The sequence below is a fragment of the Chelmon rostratus genome, chromosome 11 (genome assembly GCF_017976325.1).
Source record: "Chelmon rostratus isolate fCheRos1 chromosome 11, fCheRos1.pri, whole genome shotgun sequence".
Lineage (NCBI taxonomy): Eukaryota > Metazoa > Chordata > Actinopteri > Chaetodontiformes > Chaetodontidae > Chelmon > Chelmon rostratus.
Window position 1 is genome coordinate 24,034,259 of NC_055668.1, and position 19,648 is coordinate 24,053,906.

Here is a 19,648-nt window from a genome sequence, read left to right on the forward strand (position 1 = left end):
TCTACTAGCTTCTACTTGTCTGGCTGAAACATCATCTGGTAGCATTTAGGCAGTAGCATTATAGTACAGTGTGGTAATCTAGTAAAGTAGCCTTGCATAGCAACAGCATAAAGTCCCCTAATCTAGTACACCTGCTAACCTAGCAAGATCGCTAGTTTAGCATGACCACTGCATACAGTGTTAACTATAGGAGCATAGTTAGCCAGCTGGCTAAGTACTGAGCTAACACCAGCTCGGCAAAGAAAAGATGTGGCACTAAAGAGGACGACAGAGAGGGTAAAAACATTTTTAGGGACAAGAGGAGGAGAGAGGGATAAGACGAAGTGAGGAAAAGTGGAAGAAAATAAGAGGAAAGAACAGAAGATGAAGCAAAGAGAAAGTGATTGGAGAAAGTGATGAAAGAAGGGATGAGGAGGCACAGGGAGAAGAAAAAACAAAGATAGAGGAAATGAGGAAATGAAAAGAAGGAGAGACAGAGTGGGGGCATGGTGGGAAGGGGGAAGGGAGGCTGGGTTGTTGTGTGGACCTTTATAACGTAGTCTAGCCGAGCCAGACACACCCTGACGGCTGACACACACTCCTGTAGCTGTCCCTGCTCCTGGCACTGAAACACACATATACATATATACATACACACATAGAGGATCAGCCATTCCATAGACACAGACACACACTCACAGACAGTTAATGTTCCAGTCCACATTTACGCACTTTGTCCAATTAAGGTATTAAAGTGAACTTGCTGTCTGAGAAATCTGAGATGGCAACATTGGACACTTTAAGTCCCCTTAGTAGTGGTGGCCTTTGTTAATGCATCCATATACATGTCTATATAGTGTGTTAAATAATCTCATAGGTGACTGTTGAAATTATACAATAATAGGCACAACAGCAGCTAGGTTATGCTGGATAAGTTAACTTGTTAAATGTTGCAGATGTTTGTGCATGTCAATTTAACATGTATGTATAAAATATCCAAGAGCATACTCCTTATGTGGAAATTTGCTATTTGCTCTCAGTATCCAACATATTTCAAGATGTTTTCCATGTACCTGAACCAAGAGTTTAATCCCTGAAGCAAATCTGGTTCTTTTCCTTCAACAGAGATTAAAAAAAAAAAAAAAAGCACAATAAGGCCTTGACTCATGCAAGGAGAGGCTCTTGTGACTCACTGTAATGAGTAATGTACAACTGTTAGTGTAGCATGTGTTACAAAACAGGCTGAAGTTAGCACCAGCCCAGTTGTCAGCATATTCAGTGCAGAGTGCAATAAGCTTGAGCAGATTGTTTAACTGATTTTCATTGGATAGTAAATAATAGTTTAGTAAGTGTTTTTAGATATTAACTAGAAGGATTTTAGCATGGTAATGAGGCTGACACAATTTGTCTATATTCAGTTTCTGGCTACAACTCCAGGTTAATGTGTTTCTCTTCTTTTTCCACAAAAATAGTTGAATCTATAAAAAAAATAGATATACCAACAAGTATTTCACCCCTTTATCATTTTTATTTTCTTAAATCCATCCTTCCTCTTTTTAAGGAGTCACATATTTTGCTAATACACAATTTGCTCTGGATTAGTGTGTATTGAGTGCCTTGTTGTCAGAGATGTTACTAACTCTGACTTGTGAGATTAGAGAAAACAGCACACCAGAATCAGTACAAGAGTATGTGAATGTCAGTGCTTTTCAGTAGTCAAACCACTCGCAGCTTGACAAGTACAGTCAAGCTTCAACTGGCCACAATACATCTAGCTGCCTGGTGGGGGCATCACAGTGCATTACACATGTTAATCAGGAATGTCTGCACAAACCAGGGATTTAGAAGTCTGGTTTGAAGGTGTTAAAGCTGGCAAAGGCTTCTAAAATGACAAAAATACTTGAAGCTTGCAAGTTAGTAGTCTGATAAAATGGTGTACTATGTTTTACTTGCAACCCTTTCTCAAATAGTCTGCCAAGTCCGACAGTGCAAGTCCAATCCAAATGCAAGAACACCTCTATGCTCCGGGTCTGCCATAAGAGGCAGTGTGTTCATCATATGATTTGATATCATTTGATATTACAGAGTATATCCCAGCTGCAGTACCACCCCAGTCCAGCAGTGGCAGTGTGCTCTACCTGTCTCCCCCTCTGCTCCTCCTGAAGCTGGCGTCGCAGGGCTTCTATCCTGGCACAGTGGTTGGCATAGAACTCACACAGAGACTGGCATGGGCAAGGGAGCAAAAGGCCAATGTAGGAGATAAATAAAGGAGTAGAAAATATAGAAGGAAGGGTTTATTATGTGGATTAAACAAAATATAATAGGAAGAAAATGAAGGCAAGAGGTCAAGAAATACAGGATGAAGAAGCAGGAAGGAAACAGAAAGGAGGAGGACAGCTTGTAGAATCAGGAATAAGGCAGAAGGGGCATTGGAGGTGAAGCGTCCCATTGGGTGTAAAGGACAGAGGAAGAACAGCAGTGTGATGAGAGAAGATTTTGGGGAGAGGAAGTGGTGTAGAAAGGAAGGTGGACGGCAGTATAGTCAAACATCGTTCACATCTCAGTGGTCTGTGCTGCTGTTGAGCAACAAATACACCACTGAGACATGACTGCACATTACTCTGTAGAAAAGTGACATCCAGCACTGCTGGTTTAGTTGTTCAAAGGCTTTGTGCCATTTTCTAAAATCACTGCATTATGTTGACTATACTGAATAAGACTGAGCACCAACTTCATTAGATTAGCCATTAGAAAATCAATTTATTGGGGCCTGTATTGTCTCAGCTTCCCCCCCTTCCCCCTCTTCCTTCTCATTCTCGTCCCCTCCTCGATGGAACAGACCGCAGAACTAATTCTCCTCTCTTTGACCTGACTCGGTGTTCTGAGGAAATGAGGAGAGAAAAGAAACAGGACAAAGATGGTCTAGGAAACATAAACAGACTGCTGCGCTCCAACCCTTAGGAATAAAATCCCTCCATCTTCCTCTCTTGCTATGAAATTGTTGAAAGCTACACGAAGCAGCTGCCTGAGAAACCACTCAGTGTTTCTGTGCACAGCGATCTCTCTCCAAAAGCATCACAATCTACATTAATACACATACTAAGACACCAACATCAATACAAGCACAGATACAGTGGTCAGATACAAACGTGACAATTTTAAACAAATCAGTAAACATGAATATTGTGAATAGACTTAAAGAGTGTGAAGAGGGGGTTATGAGGGACGGGACAGGACAGGATTTAAAGCTACAGTCACAACACTAACCCAATGTTTTGAACAAGGACAGTGTTTGATTCAGAAAAAAAAATATTACTGGGTTAGCTAGCTAGTTAATTGGCTGTTTATTTGAATTAATAAAGCACAAAAGCAACGTATTAAACTCGATAGCAAATCAGTATTAATGAACTGATCAGCACATGCCAGTACTTCATTTCATTTCATGTTACATGAACATAAAAGAAATGATGCTACCGTGCATCAGATTGAGCCGAAGTTCTAGCAGACTGGATGTAGTGTTATAAAGGACTCTTTTGTACTCTTAAGTGTTCATTTGAAAACATTTTTTAAGTCAAGGCTCTTCAGCAGATTTCAGAGAGGATAAAAACATTATACCATGGAATGGGTTACTCATATAGGGGTTATATAACTTACTATCATCCGACTTTTATAAACCCAAACAATACAATAAAAGCAAAAAATCAGCTTATTCTCATACTTACTTGCTTGTACATTATGAATCACTGTTGGGTAACCCTGTTCTAAATTCATGTACAAATATTCTGTTTTTTGAATATCTGATGTCCTGTGTGATGACAGCATGTATGTATCTCTGTCCATTAGTTTGTTAACTATTTAGTTCTCAAGGCAATAACGTAGTTAGTTAACTAAGTATTTACCTTTATATTCCAAAAGTATAGACCTGAGCTTTTCCTTGTTTCCTGTATTAATGTGTTAATAAACTTAACTGGCTGCTAACTGGTTGTTTACCTTTAGCTGGGTGTTGAAAGCGTCTATTTCCAGCAGTTTGGCCCTTGTTTCTCTCTCCACGGCATCGAGCTGTTCTCTGAGCTGCTGCCTGCTGGTCTCCTTCTGCTCCACAGCCTTCTGCAGGGACGACAGACTGTCACCTACATACACACAGACAGGGTGAGATCAGGTTAGATAAAGATATACTCGGACAAGTTTGTGTCAAATTTACTGAATGAGTTTGTGATAATAACAATTTATTACTCTACAGTAGAGTGGTGACACTGGAGATTCAGTTTACTAGGACAACCTGCTTACTTGGATATTTTATTATATATAACAGGAGTTTGAACTCATCAAAATCTGAGAAAAACATTGCTGCTTTCAGCTTGACAAACGCACATCTGTCACAAGAGCCATTTAAGAGCATCATGACATCATCATGCATAGTACGTGATGTACAGTATAAATGTATGTATGTGTGTGTTTAGGTTATACAGTACTCACGATGCAGACTGTTCTGCTGAACTTGTTTCAGCTGGTCGTTGAGACTCTGTTTATCAGGAATTAGCCTCCCCAGCCACTGCTGGGAGTCCTGGAGACAATCAATCAAGGCACAGCAAGAAAAATAAGAGAAATAATCATGTGTCTGTTTGTTATATGAATGGCTCTGGTGATTAAAGCTGTAGCATAAATGAATTTCAGTTTATTTGCAGATGGTTTTTGTTTTGTGTACCTGCAGCTGCTGTTGCAGCAGCGTGATTTCAGCAATGCGTGTTTCTCTGGTCTGATTGGTCTGCTCCACCTCTCTCCGCTGAGCTGACAGACGAAACCGAACATCCTTCAGTTTGCCCTCCAACTGGGTCTTCTTATCATTCTAGCAATTGGGAAAAAGAGATGGATAGGAATATAATATTACGTATCTGTCTGTGTACGAAGTATTAGGTTATAGGTAAAATTGGAAGACAGCTGCTCTGTTCTTCCTGATCCTCTGTCCTAGCTGATAGCTTTTGGTTTATTTTGAAGAAACTTTCAAGGCCACCATTATCTCATTGGAAGGAGTAACTAAATAGACAGGTTTTGTTAATAGTTGTGCCCCAGTTGCCAACTTTACAGGCAGCTCAGTGCCAGGTGACATCCTGAGCCTGTGCCTCTCTTTGCAGCATTTCCTCCACAGCTTATACCTCCAAATACCTGTATGGCTTGACAGCTTTCAAAAGTGACTCACTTTGATTGACAAGCACTATATCCTCCTGTGTACGCTGTGTGCACAGCTTGTTTATGTGACCGGGTGTGGGTGTGTATGTTTGATTACCAGGGCCTCCAGTTCAAACTCCAGGGTCTTCTTCCTGGCTTTGAGCAGCACTATACTCTCCTGCTCTCGGTTTCTTTGAGTCAGAAGCTCCTGGCGACGTTGACGCTCCCACTCCAACTGACGCTGACGCTCTAATTCACGCTTAGCAGCCTGGATAAACAAAACACGTACAAACACACACCAAAAAGGTATGTTTATTTTCACAATTCATATATTCATACATTACACACTTCATTATACAGAGCCAGCCATCTGCTGCAGGAGTGTAAATTGGGCTCTTTACTGTAAGCGCTGAGATTTAAAGAGGGTGGTGGTGAGCAGTCTTATCTCCAGCAGACGTAATTACAAGTCTGCAGCAGTTAAACGTCAACTCAAATATAACTCTTCAGCTAAAATGCAGATAGCTGGTTATCATTTTTTCCTCCTTCTCCTCGCTGCCTCTCTCCTCCATACCTCTCTCCTCTCTATCTCTTTGCGTCTCTCCTCTTCTCTCTGCCTCTCCAGCTCTCTCTGTTTCTCCAGTTGTTTTTCTAGTTCCTGTTGTCGTCTCCTCTCCTGCTCCAGACGCTCACGCTCCTGAAACACGAGCAGACAAAACTGAGCAGGCAGAACAAACAACTCTACTTGTATTTGTATTCTAGTTTCAACACAAATACCCAAAAGATTTGGCATATTGTGGCTGTTACAGTGAAAGCACTGTGTCTATATTAAATGCAAATATTTCACAGCCTTTATGCATAAGCCATAAACCAAGAACAATTAAAAACTTGAATGTACACAGTGTGGCAATGAGAAATGAATATAGTTCATATATATTTTACCTTTCTCTCCTGTTCCTCTCTTTCCAGCGCTGCCAACCTTTCCTGCTCTTTCCTCTGCTGCTCTTGAAGGGCCTGACGTCTTTTCTCCAACTCCAGGTTTCCTCGCTCGAAGTTTTCCCTCTTCTTGTCCTCAAACGTCACTGTGTGGATACAAAGGGAGCTAATATAAACAAAGCAAAATGGCAATGATATAACATTTTTAAAGATGTAATACGTGGGAAAAAATGGCAAACGAGCCATCATCTTTCTGGCCTTGCTTAAGCACTAAGAAGCATTGGCAGCCGCAGGACAAAACCAACGCACATACACATGACTGCTTTTTTCTTCACATGAATGCCAATGGAGGGTGGCTGGGGCAGGTCTGATCCCAGTTTGACCAGTGATATGATATCATGTGTAGAACCAGTCACCTGGTAGTTTCTTCTCCATGCTGCTCTCAGTCTCCTCCTCGATCTCCTCCTGGACGCTCTTCTGGTCTGACTGAACACTGTCACTTCGCACACGCCTGTGAGACAGGACACAGACAGAAAAAAGACAGACAGACAGAGTATTGTCAAATTAATATAATTACCAGTGCAACATAAACACTTATAAACTATTTCATATTTATCATGTTTCAACATGAAAAGGTAAAAACTGGTTCATGTAGTTCACCCCTAGTGAACCTGAGACTTTAAAATGAACGTACTTCAGTATTTAAGACAATTATTGCATCAGTATGCACATATCCAACATGCTGCTGTCAATGGGGTACTTAATCACAGTATTTACCTGAAAGTGGGTGGGAGGTAATCTGGTGGTAACACAGGTGGTAGTGGTAAGCCTGACATAGCCATATCTATGAGGTGCATGGCTAAAATAAACTCCTCAGCTGTTAGCTTTCCATCCTGATCGATATCTGATAGACTCCTAAAGGGAAAAAAGAACAAATTTTATTTTTTATGGATGACTACCTTCTAAGTGTGCACTCCCCTTCTGATAAGATTAAATGGTTGAATTTCAATGTACTGACCATATTGTGGCCAACTGGCCCTGAGGAAGACTGGACTGCATCAGGATAGTGCGAGCCTGGGGACCTGCAACACAGACACACATTAAAGGTCGAGTAAGTCCCCAAGTCCCCAACTGCATTTAATGTCGTGGCAAACATGACAGAAATAATATGACAAATGATGACATGTTAGTGTGTGTGTGTGAGCACCTGTAAGGTGTCCACTCATCATCTTGTCATGGGAGTTAAAAAGCTGTCTGTACTTCAGCCTGGAGGACTGAGGAACCGCCCAATCAGGCGGGGGCTGAACACTGGAACGAGTAACAGAAAATAAAGACAATTCTGAAAATTTCGTACCGTACATTTTCTCATTTTAGTAGATATTTGTCAAGCAAAACGGTGCAAAAATTTCTGATCACATGCCCTACCTGGCAGCGTCCAAGGACGGCCCCTTCTGCAACTTCGTACTGGAACGATTAAATGAAGAGGACTTGTTCACAGAGGGAGCTGAGAGAGACAGAAAAGGGGACATTTCAGTCTGGGGCCAACACTTCTTCACTTAACTTCAAGCAGTGTATACACTTTGTAAAGCATTTCATTTCCATTCCAACATTAAATTCAAACCTGCTAAACCTGGTTAAAAGATTTGTTACCTCTTCTAAAAACTTCACTATAAAACAGTCACCTGCTACTTAGACTACAGCCTTCACAGACATAAAAACAACATCAGTTGGTCTAAAATGTAAATATGAATGAGCATATTATGTGTAAATAGAAGCTTAGAACAGACACCTTTGCCCACACCCACAATTTCTACAGAGTCAACATAAACATTTCAATGCATCACCTTCCCCTGTGTTGTTACAGGACGGTACCTGAGTGGGAGAAGCCTGAGATGGGCTGCATCATGCCTGCAGGAGGAGCTCCGTTGGCAATGGGCTGGGGGAGGGGCGGCGGGGCAGATGAGACGAGTGGAGGAGACACTCCGACGGGGAGAGGAGGTAGGGGGAGAGGAGGCACGCTTGAAAGAGGAGCTGAGATGGGAGGCATGGGCGGCATACCTGGAGAACAGATATACAGTACAGACATGATTATTAAACACAGTATCTGTTAAAAGCTGTGCGAAACATTAGAGAGGGAGAGATCAAGGAGAAATACCATCACTATTCCTCTAGGGCTGAATTACACGTTATATATTCATACTAGTAGACAGGGTGTGTGAGCTGCAGCAGAGAAACATTATGACTGTATAACTTTATTGATCAGTCTTGAAGGGGGGTAACACTGAATACACAGAGAGTGAGCAACCATTTCCTAAATGACCTTCTGCAAAGATAGAGTGACATCATCCTTATCAAATACACACACTGTGGTTTTCCAGTACGCAGAGTTTTACCACCGCATTTTTCAAGGGCCAAGAAAACATGGAGAACCCTTCAGGAAAAGCACGAACAGCAAAAGATTATATCTATGTTATTACATTAAACTTAGTCAGTGTTTCTTCTGTACACACTTATCAGCAGTGCACAATCACAGAAGTAATTACAAGCAGTGCAGATGAAAAATGAAATTAAAATGATCATTATTTAGACTTAAAATCAATCTCAACCTAAAATTACATGTGAGGCAAATGTTTTGGAGGTATGATGCACGATACCAGCTGCCATAAACATGAAACGATTACGCACATCCACAGTACTTTGTGTGTTTTTGTCTGTGTCTTACCAAAGCCGGTCTGTGGGGGTAAAGGCAGTGGAGGTTGTTTCATGCTGGGAGGAAGCGAGGGGGGCAGAGGGTGACCCTGGAGTTTCAGTTTGATGAGTTTCATGGCAATGGAGAACTCGTGGATGTCCATACGGCCATCACTGTTCATATCAGCCAGAGCCCTGAAAGGTATGTGGAGAAAATGTAAAACAATTACAAAATTTTATCATGTGGTTTTTAAAATAATGATTCAACTGGGCTCTTAATATCTGTCAGTCTGGGAGCCAGAAGTAACTTCCTGGCTATGTGACTCACCAGATTTGGGCCAGGATGGGAGGGGGCAGTCCCGATTGAAGGAAGAAGTTCCTGGCTTGATCGCCTTGACAGACAAACACAAACATATGTGAGCTCACAGGACAGATCCAAAGAGAAAAGGCCCTTTAGACCAAGTGGAGAAAAGCACACCTCATTTAAAAACACATAAATATAATATCTTATCTTTAACTCACAGGATGCTGACAGAAATATAAAATGTGTTTTCATTGCACTTTCTCTGAGTCAATAAACCAATATAAATGATGTCATACACAACAAAAAATGAATTCAGGTGACATAACTTTAACTTTATGGACCAAATCAGATGTTTAATCGGCAACAGTTTTGATAGATGATTAACTGTTCCAATCAAAACCAGGAAGTTACTGGTTCCGGCTTCTTCACAGTGGATGTACGATTAGTCTTTGATGATAGTAAACAGAATATGTTTGGGTTTCAGACCGCTGGTTTGACAATTAACAATAATATTAACTTGGGTTTAGGGATAATTGTGATGGGCATTACTCAATATTCTCTGAAATTTTGTAGACCAGAAAATTATTAGATTGGCCAAGAATATAACTGACAAATTGCAGCCATAATGAAAATAATCATTAGTTAAGTTACTCCAGTTCATCTACTACCACAACATACCAGCAGACAGTGTATTTTAACAGAACACATATAATGTACATACAGATAACAGTGGATTTATTGAATGACTGATTAAAAATGACTGGATTTGTGGGGCACAATGGGACTGACACTGAACTGCTGACACTGCCCTTGCTCATGCCCTCATCTCACCTTACCCATATACTGTAAGGGTGTGTGTGTGGTGTGCAGATGAAAGACAGACAGAGAGAGAGAGACAGACAGAGGGAGAGACTGTCACCTGTGATGTAACCCCCGGCAGTTGGAGAGAGGCTGTGAAACTGCTGATCATGTTTGGCTCTCTCATCCACTGAGATCAGAAACACATCTGGACCTAACCAACAAAACAAGGAAACACAGTTACAGATTAGAAACCAGACCCGAAGGCTAAGACAAGCCAGACAGCTGGACAGACAGAAAGAGAGAGACAGAAAGTGGGAGAAAAGGGAGGCATGTGAAGAATGTGCAAGTCATGAGTTTCAGTTCCTGTAAGAAGAATACTATTAAGAGTGTTAACTGATGACTGATGATGATGAGAGTCTTTCCTTTGAGGGCTCAGCACATGGCAAGTCAGTCTGTGATTCAGTAACCTGTGAATTTAATATATGGTATATTATTGGGGATTAGTCTGGTGTTTAACCATGATCCTTACTGTAATTGTAAAGAATTTACAAGTCAATGTTTTGGTTTGACACTAAGAGTGTCCATGAACCCAGAGCCAGCACACACTCTCTCCAGTCAGCTTTATTAGTTTGCCACTGGCTTTACTCAACAATTAGCTCTGCCTCTCTGCTCCACTAATAGCCCAGTTTCCACTTGGGTGTATTTTTCTTGACCAATTAAATTAGACTCCACATCAGAGTTAGTCAGATACCGAGTCAATCAGAGCAGTGATTCTCTTTAGTTTCAACTGACAACTCCTTCCTGTACAATTTACTGGCAATTCCAGTGAATCATGATGACTCATTTTTAAATGCGAGAACAGTTAGTGCAGCAGGAATGTTCTCTCCTTTGACTGCCTTTATTAACTAAGGTTGGAAAAGGAGCGTATTCAGTTGTCTTTACATATGTATCTTGGATCTATCTGCCACAATGTTCCTAAAGGAAAGAAGGCATTTAATAAGTTTAATAAATTTAATTACATTAATCCAATACTATATATGGGGCAGTATGAATATTTTATTTAAGACTGGATATTATCTGTAATTTCCGTTATTCAGTCTTGGCTGTTTCCACCTGAACAGGGAGATTTCTCCCTTTACGGACCACTGATAAACAGTTGTTTGAGTGCACAGAGGCAAGAACACAATACGATCTAACGGTCACAAATCTGTTAAGTCTGACAAATCTCACACTTTGTAGTTTTTAAGCATTTGGAGTCAGTCTGCCTTTGTCTCCATCTGTTTGCCTCCAGTCTCTCTTTGATAACAGAGAACACAGATTTCATTTTGGAAATTGTTCTTTTGATATCTGTTCAAATGTCCTCACGTACAATATATATTCATTTTGTGATATTTATATTTTGGTACAAGTTTGCAGCTCTGTCTTGTTCGCTCCGCCTCTCCCTTGAAGTGATTCCATGTACTTGACAATTAGAGCCATAAATAATCTTGGGTGGAATCTAAGACGTAAAACGATGTAAAACGAGCAATGTGCTGTCAACTCTGAGAGGAAAACACCAGCATTGTTTTTCATAATATCTCTCTTTGATTGCAGTTACAGACACATACTGACCTGTGAATGTGGTGGGGAACTGTGCCATGGTTCACTCAGTCTTCTGCACTACACAAAACCTGAAACAACGCATTTAGAAAAACAGATGAAGTGTTTGTCTGATCAATCTCATCCCACCTCATTGAGCATTCAACTGCTCAATAATGCAGTAACATAACAAATTATTTAGTAATGTAACCACTTCACATTAAAAACATTTCACTGAATGAGCCACAAAAATGCTTTCATGATGACGGAGGGAGCTTTAGTCACCAAGGTCAGCAATACAACTGTTGCTCAACTTCATAGGGGCCAAATAATGTCTGGTCATCAGCCATAGGTGCCGATACAGTACACAAAATCAGTCAGAGGAAATGATTTTCAGAGTTAATTTTCCACTCTGCTGTCCTTTGGTGCTGAAGTTGTGGATTTCTAGCTGGTCTCAAGCCCAGAGAGCCATTATGGTTCCTGTGCCTTAAATGTCTGTTTTGAAGCAATGACGGATACACACACAAAAACACAAGGAACATAAACACAGATGTTCTCAATAATAGAATGTTTTGAAATCCCACGCTTCGATTTGTCTACATGAAAAAATGTTGAAGAGCTCTGCATCAATCTGCTGTTCAGCCCGGTGCCAGTCCACAGGGGACCTGACCATGTCAGCCATGCTTGTGCATGTCAACAGGGCAGCAAACCGTTATTTATGCAGGGCAGACTGCCTGAGCATACTTGGCTGTTTTCAAAACCACTCTGCCTCACACTCACTCATTTCCACACATTCTCACTTGGGAGCTGACCACAGCGAACACCAGTTTTCTACTGTTAGCCCTTAAAAAGCTCCATGGGAGTCTTTTTAAAGTCAGTATTTCTTTCAGGCGATACAAACTGGAAAAGCTACTTACTAAAACACAAAAAAAACAGTGAACTTCTCTATGTAAATCTACAAAGATTTGATCTAAAAAAACAGAGAAAAATACATAAAACATACCTACTTAAGAAAATTATAGAAAAGTTTCGGCAAACTCGCAATTAAGCTGCAATAATTACAAACTTAAAAACTCTGAGGTCCTGACCTTGAGTTACTTTTAATAGAATTTACTCGTTATTAACAAAATTACAGAGTGAGCGCAAAATGACTGATTGAGCAATTTCCACATTTTTACATTCAGTCAGAAATAATTTGAGAAGCTCAACACATTATATTCAAGGTTAGTCTGAACGATATCTTTAAAACTCTTTTTAAAATCTAGAATAAAACTGGGCCCTACAGCCTCACAATAACACATCCATATGCTGTATTATATGTGTGTGTGAGAGTGTGTGAGAGTGTGTCTGTCATACCTCTGGCCTAGATGTGGTATGTTAATCAGATCCAGACCTGCCTCCCTCCCCTGCATCTCTGTGGCCAGCAGACAACCCATAATAATAATCTGATACACAGTGCAACAGACAAGGACTTTGTGAGGGTGTATGAGTGTATGTGTGGGTTGTTGACATTTTTCCAGTCTGGTATACACAGAAATCATATTTTCTTACTAAGGCATGAGTAGAAACCCAGCTAAAGGGCCTGTTCACTCAAATCACATGGTTTGTGATATCTTGGCTGGAGGTTATCAGTTTTTCTTGATGAAATTCAAAGAAATTCATTTCTAAGACTTTTGCCACAAACACAATATAGTGAATGCGGATGGAATTTAGTCCATAGTGCTCAAATTGTAAAAAAAAAACTGTCTCTCTCAGACTCACTCACTGTCACTCAGACATTGCTGGGGACATTTTCACTGAGACTATTTCTTCAGCAGAAAATTGTCCTTGGTCTATTGAAGTGTGTGTGTGTGTGTGTATGTGTGTGTGTGTGTGTGTGTGTGTGTGTGTGTGTGTGTGCGTGTGTGCATGCGTGTGTGCGTCTCTGTCATTATCATCAGAGTGGGAGGACAAAGTAACCATCTTAACTAGGTCAGACGAACAAAGCCCACCCTACACAAACACACACTGACACACACACTTTCACAACTGCGGCTGAAAAAATATTGAAGCCGTTGAGCAACTACAGCAGATTTCTCAGCGGCTCTCAACAAGGGACAGGAACATTCAAACAGCTGGTCCACTAAGTTATACTTTTTTTTGAGTCATTTTTCTCAAATTCTGGGGCATTTCCTCTTTGTGTTTCTCTTTTTTCTCAGATGATATGCTCAAACTCCAGAGGCACCAACAAACCAATGACAACATGATTGTTTGAAAAAGCATGTCAGTTCACTGAGCATATGTTCTGAACTGACTACATTAGCCCAACTATACACTGGTTCATGGCACAATAAAGCTCATATTCAGCTATTTCTTCAAGCAGTCTTGACTGGAATGAACACCACGGAGGTAAATTGCAGCAGAGAGCAAAGTGTTATCCTTGGGTGAAGTTACAGGGACTGGAACAGGACTTGCTTTTACTTCTCATGCTGCCAAAATCTAGCCAGATGTCAGGTTGCCAAAACTCTGTCCAACAAATAAGCTGCTTGTGAATCAAAGTGGCTTTTGTCTACCAGCACCAGTTTACCACAATACCTCAGACCAAAGCAAACTATCTGCAAGAAAGATCACAGTCTTTGCCACTAACACAATTCACCAGGTCACTGTCCCATGTTCACCATGACATCATTTACATTAATCATAGTCTGACCTTGCTTTTGGTGGAGCTCTATGGCTCAGAATGGGCATCAATAGGTTTGCATTCATACAAACATTACTTCAGTTCCTTTAATTTGATGATCAGATGAAATTGTTCTGGTTCAATCAAACACAAATCTGTCTTTAACCAGACAAATATAAATCCAGTAGCAAACTCAATTTAACCAAAAACAAATGAGTGAAAAGTCAACTGCCTTTAAATTTGAGTTTGTTAGTTGGAGCCATTGTGCATCTGTCTCCTTTGTCATCACTTGTACTTGAGGGTTTTCTGCTCTGTATAGTATTGTATTTGTGGGATTAGTCTGTATAATTAGAGCATTGGGATGTAACTGGAGTGTTGGTCTGTTGTCAAAGCTTGTGGCAGATGCCAGTTTAAGCTCCTCTCTTTCTGTCTCACACACACACACACACACGCATGCACGCAGGCACCAATGCATGCACACACACATACACGCACACACACACTCACACACACACACACAACAGATCAGGGTTCAGACTCTCTTCCCTCCCCCTCATTTCCCTTTGACCCCCTTCAACATTCCCCTTTCCGCTCTTCCATGAATTAATTTTCAATTAATGAATCTGGGACTGCAAACCCACTGATGATCCGTTCACTCGATGTCACAATGCAGAATACTTGAAGAAAATACAGTCTAAGTTGTGCATTACTCAATGCGTTACAGTTTAGGTTTTTGGTGTTCCCAATTTTCCTCAAGCAGACTTCTCTGCTTCTGTCTTTGTGATTTCTCTCTGTGCATCTGGGAACATGGTGCTCTAAATCAGAGGAATCAAGTATTTAATGGACACTGCAGCATGATTAAAATCACAAACACACCCCTAACACTGCATTCAGCGTGGGAAATTCCTAGAAAGAACATGGCAAGAATGATTCTTAGATCCATCCAAGTCTCTGTTGGAAGATTCAGCATTATAAACAAAACTCGATTATCTGCAAATATACTGCTTTATAAATAACATTTTTTCATCATGTAGAGGGAAAACGGGGCGACCATACAGTAAACATGCTGTGTAATGCAAAGATAAAATATTTCTGTTATGCAACTAACATACAAAATCCCACTGCTCACTTTCAGCTGGAGCTGAAGGAAAAACAACTTGTTGATGCCAAACAAAAACCTCCTGCAAAAAACAACATGCTGTTATAGAGATACTTGGTGCAAACAGCAATGCTAACATTCTACAATTAATACACAGTAACAACAGTTTACTTGGATGACCTTTTCATCAGGTTTATATATAGCAAGCAAAAGCAAAGAAATCAAAACGTGAGCTGCATCAAAATACACTGAGATTCATCCTGTGACCAATTAATATCACACTGGGTCACAACTGAATCAAATGAGAGAGTTCCTGGGAGGAAAGGCATATTTTCTTAAAGTGGTATAAGGTAAACATTGGGATGGGGGAGAGACTGGGATAAAATTGGGATTTTTATAAAGCCACAATGTCTGATTTATCTTGGTTGTTTTAATATTTTCATCCATTGCTTACTCCTTCAGGAAATTTTTCTTTCCCAGAGAAGAATATTTTGGCCTCTTGTGCTCTCAGCCACATCCACTGTTCCCTTATTGTAAATTTGAGCATGACATCATGTCAAATTGTTTGGCAAGTTGCCTACTGGAAAAAGAAAAAGGCAACAATAAACATCAAAATGGACCCAGAAATGAAGGACAAATCACAAAATAACTGTTCATCTAGTTCACTGTGCTGACTAAAACCTTCAACCCTCCATCACCTGATCGTCCATTGTTTCAATCCGAAGTAGAGCAGAAGTGATGAGTCAATTAATCAATTAGTTTATTGACAGATATTTCATTTTTGACTGATTTAGAAGGTAAAATGTGCAGATTTGCTTGCTTTCAACCAGTATCACTGTAAATTCAACTTCAAAAATGTGAAGATATCACAGATTTCACTTCAGACTGGGGTAAATTCTGGAAGGTGTTCTTCATTACTATTGTAATTTTATTCACTCTTTAATTTCAATTTACTTTTCAATTAAATGGAAAAAAAAATCAATGTGATACATAATTTTGGTCATATTTTACAAATGTCTATTATGTTTGTTAACTGTATCTTGTGTGGATGTTTAAACAATGACGTGTTGGTATTAATAACTGCAGCCTCTTCACATCAGCATTCTGACACTTTATATTCTCTCTCTCTCTCTCACTCACACACACACACACACACAATTTGCATTTAACACACACCCTCTGCCTAAAACACACACTCCACTGTCTCCCTCTTTCTCACTCACACACTAAACACACCACTTCCATCAGCACACCTCTGACACTGACCCTAAGCTCTGTCTCTCTCTCGAAACACATTTTTATCACACTGATGTCAAGTGGCGAGGCCTGAGAGGTGACAAGACACCCACCCACCCAGCACGCACACACACACACACACACACACAGGATTACTATGGCAAACTCTCCATCGGCTCTTTCAGTATCACTCCACCCTTCCCTCAGGCTCCCTGCTCTCATCCCTTCCTTCGCCTGCACAGCTAGCTAATGTGAACAGTATCATAATGCAAAAACTGATAGCAAGACCAAAATGGCAACAAGATTAGCTGAAGCACAGCACTGGGACATTTTAAGGTCATGAAGTCATTTTCTTACTCATAGTGCAAAAACAATATCAATACAACATAAATGTGACTTAGTGTTTAACCTTGAACAGGTTTTCCAGAAGAAAAACTGTCTATTCATGATTCAACTATCAGAGTAAAAGGTTCTCAGACTAAACAGTCAAGGAGGATCAAAGACCCAAAAGCAGCCCGACCACTCTATTTTAATAAAAGATTGTTTTTCTTGTGGAAAAAAGAAGAACAGTCAACATGATGCCAAATAAAACAATAATTCATTGCATAATGTAAGAATACTGCACCGCCTTTACGTTTGTTCTGTTGTGAACAAGCAGGTTAACTGGAAATTGGTCGTGTGAGCAGGCTGTGCAGGGGTTTTAAGGTCATGTTAGCCATGTAATCCTTACATTTAGTTACCAAATGGTACTCCTTGTCAAATGGTATGACTGGGTTTACATTAGTGAGATGCTCGGTTTCCTATGGGTTTGATACCTGATCATCTTATATAGTTTATGCCTGTGTAAAACATTTCACTGCTTTTCCACTGCAGATGGAAAATATTCTGAATTTTGGCCTTTTAGTCTAAAGGAATTGTTGGCTGTTGAATGCAGTCCTGGGATAAAAATTGGAAAAAACTGTATTATGTTGTTCTGATTTATAGCTTGTCTGAAGCAAGACCATTATGTCACCCTCCTGAACTCAGATTGACGAGCTGAACTCTTACTGAACAAAATTTAGTACTCACAGACGAACTGTTGAGCTTTCTAAATTAACTGTGAATTTTATATGGGTAATGTAGATTTCTTAGCAAAGCAAGATCTCTAACATAAAACAATAGAGGTGTCATTAATGATAATGACTGAATAATGCCAAAATTGGCTCAAAACATATCAGAAGTATATCTATATAACCCTTCATATGGTCCAGGTAGCTTTGATTAGTAACAAAAGCTGATGAGGCTGCTAGGCACATAGAGATGACTAGGTACAAATCACAGGTGAAACATACTGCCTAACTCCTGCATATATCCAAAATAACAGTAATACACCCTACACACACCCATCATGACTACTTATGTCTCTTTTAGTCAGTGTTAGAGTGACAAACTATTGTTACTGATCATCACTGATAGCGAGACTCCAGACAGACTTCAGAAATAGAGATTTCGCTGAAACTTTTGTCTGCAAGACTTTTCACTGGTCTTGCCATGAGGATAGTGTTTTGCACTGAGAAAAACGTAGACACATAGATTAGGGATGCAACTAACGACTGTCTTTACTAAGTGAAAAATGGCCTGTTACAAGTTTTGAAAGCTCAGGGCAACCTTTTCAAACGACTTGTTTGTTCACAGGCCCAAAACCAATAATATTCTGTTTAAAACTACAGCAGTACATATTGACATTTGAGTTGCCAATTAATTTCCTGCCAATCAACTAATCAACTAATCCTTGACTTGTGACAACTCAAACCCTTTGCAGTACACACAGGGAGGTAAGCAACACTGCATTCTGCCATTCTCATATAAAACAGCTGCTATCTGTGGGTGTGTTCTACAGGAAGTGCTCAATAACAACAAGCAAAGCACAGCATTGTGTCTTTGTACTTTAGAACATTTTTTTGGGAGTTTTCAAAGTAATCAAACCAACACATAAGTAAAATACTGGTACTGAATCAAAGAATCATTGAGTATCTTTAAACAAGTTGGTAGTCACTACATTTAATATAATAGACACGGTGTTTCTCTGCAGTCCTCCCATCTTTAGGGGGACCTGTCAGCATCAACGTTACCATGGTAACCAGTGGGAACCATCACTGATGGGGCTCCGTAAGGCTGGTCAATCAAAACGCTGACGTTACGTATGTCCTAATGCAGGATGAGTGTGCTCACTTCTCTGGAAAGAGCGTTTACAGTAAGAGGAAAGGTCTATTGGTCAATTCACCCTCACTTCCTGCATTATTTCATTGGGCTCGCCTATGATAAGGCTCTTCAACAACCCCCAGCATTTTCAAGTTTTAGACAGATAGCTCGGTTCTCAGAGAACTGATCTGACTAGACAGTTACGTTAACTAGATGGGCAGCTGTGACTAACACCAGGTTTAATGTCAGTAAGCCCTAAGATAATGAGAAAACCTCCACCCTGAAAGTCGCTTTCTGCCCTAGCACTATCACCAACTTTATCGCTTCATCATCCTCTTCACTACCGACCCGGCTTCAAGCGAGGCTAAGGTTAAACACAGGTAACAGCAGTAACGTTAGGTCACAGGCTGGCAGGGCAGATGCAGTGATTTAACATTAGCATACTGGCTAACTGTTAGTAGCCGCTGGATTGCATCGTCTTCCCATTTTATGTCGCCCTGGTCTTGTTACACAGACAAATATTATACGCCTCCTCGACATCGTAATATCACAGATAGACCCTGCCATTGGCAAGCTACATCGGGTTAAAATGACCAACTAGCCGCGCTAACGTAGATATCAATGCAGTTAGCAAGCATGCTAACCAGTGAGAAGCTAACGTCAGCTCGTCAGCCCGCTCAGGGACATTCTTTCACACTACACATACTACACTCTGCCCTTACCTCATAGTTCAGTTTCCATCGTGAAATACTGGATAAAGTAGCTCGTTGCGTATTTATGTAACCATATAATGGGGTATCTTCTCCCAGAATTTGCTGTTTTATCGCCAAAGCCCTTTCCGGCGATTCGCCTGTGGTTCCAAAATCCCGACCGACTGAGGGACAGCTGGAAAATGGGGTAACGCTCCTGACATATCGCGAGATGTCATGGTACACCTACGGGCACTGGTGCAACCTCGCGAGAACTTTCACGTCGTTTGCTTGCTTGGATCACAGGGACGCGAGAGACGCTGAGAGTAAAAGGA

At 40.6% G+C, this 19,648-nt stretch overlaps 1 protein-coding gene across 2 annotated transcripts in view; it reads right to left on the reverse strand.

Annotated features, from left to right (window-relative positions):
- itsn1 (intersectin 1 (SH3 domain protein)) overlaps nucleotides 1–19,487 on the reverse strand; it is a 42,725-nt gene extending 23,238 nt beyond the window's left edge. For both annotated transcript variants that reach the window (XM_041948191.1, XM_041948192.1), the window contains exons 1-17: nucleotides 19,347–19,487; nucleotides 11,483–11,541; nucleotides 9,990–10,082; nucleotides 9,095–9,158; nucleotides 8,801–8,961; nucleotides 7,951–8,136; nucleotides 7,504–7,582; nucleotides 7,286–7,386; nucleotides 7,097–7,160; nucleotides 6,856–6,993; nucleotides 6,495–6,589; nucleotides 6,085–6,224; nucleotides 5,717–5,839; nucleotides 5,264–5,413; nucleotides 4,685–4,825; nucleotides 4,456–4,543; nucleotides 3,970–4,109 (exon numbers count right to left, since the gene is read on the reverse strand). In XM_041948191.1, the coding sequence (XP_041804125.1) occupies nucleotides 3,970–4,109; nucleotides 4,456–4,543; nucleotides 4,685–4,825; nucleotides 5,264–5,413; nucleotides 5,717–5,839; nucleotides 6,085–6,224; nucleotides 6,495–6,589; nucleotides 6,856–6,993; nucleotides 7,097–7,160; nucleotides 7,286–7,386; nucleotides 7,504–7,582; nucleotides 7,951–8,136; nucleotides 8,801–8,961; nucleotides 9,095–9,158; nucleotides 9,990–10,082; nucleotides 11,483–11,510 (1,791 nt within the window). In that variant the 5' untranslated portion in view covers nucleotides 11,511–11,541; nucleotides 19,347–19,487. The remainder of the gene's footprint in view (nucleotides 1–3,969; nucleotides 4,110–4,455; nucleotides 4,544–4,684; nucleotides 4,826–5,263; nucleotides 5,414–5,716; nucleotides 5,840–6,084; nucleotides 6,225–6,494; nucleotides 6,590–6,855; nucleotides 6,994–7,096; nucleotides 7,161–7,285; nucleotides 7,387–7,503; nucleotides 7,583–7,950; nucleotides 8,137–8,800; nucleotides 8,962–9,094; nucleotides 9,159–9,989; nucleotides 10,083–11,482; nucleotides 11,542–19,346) is intronic.
- Between the last annotated feature and the right edge of the window lie 161 nt (nucleotides 19,488–19,648).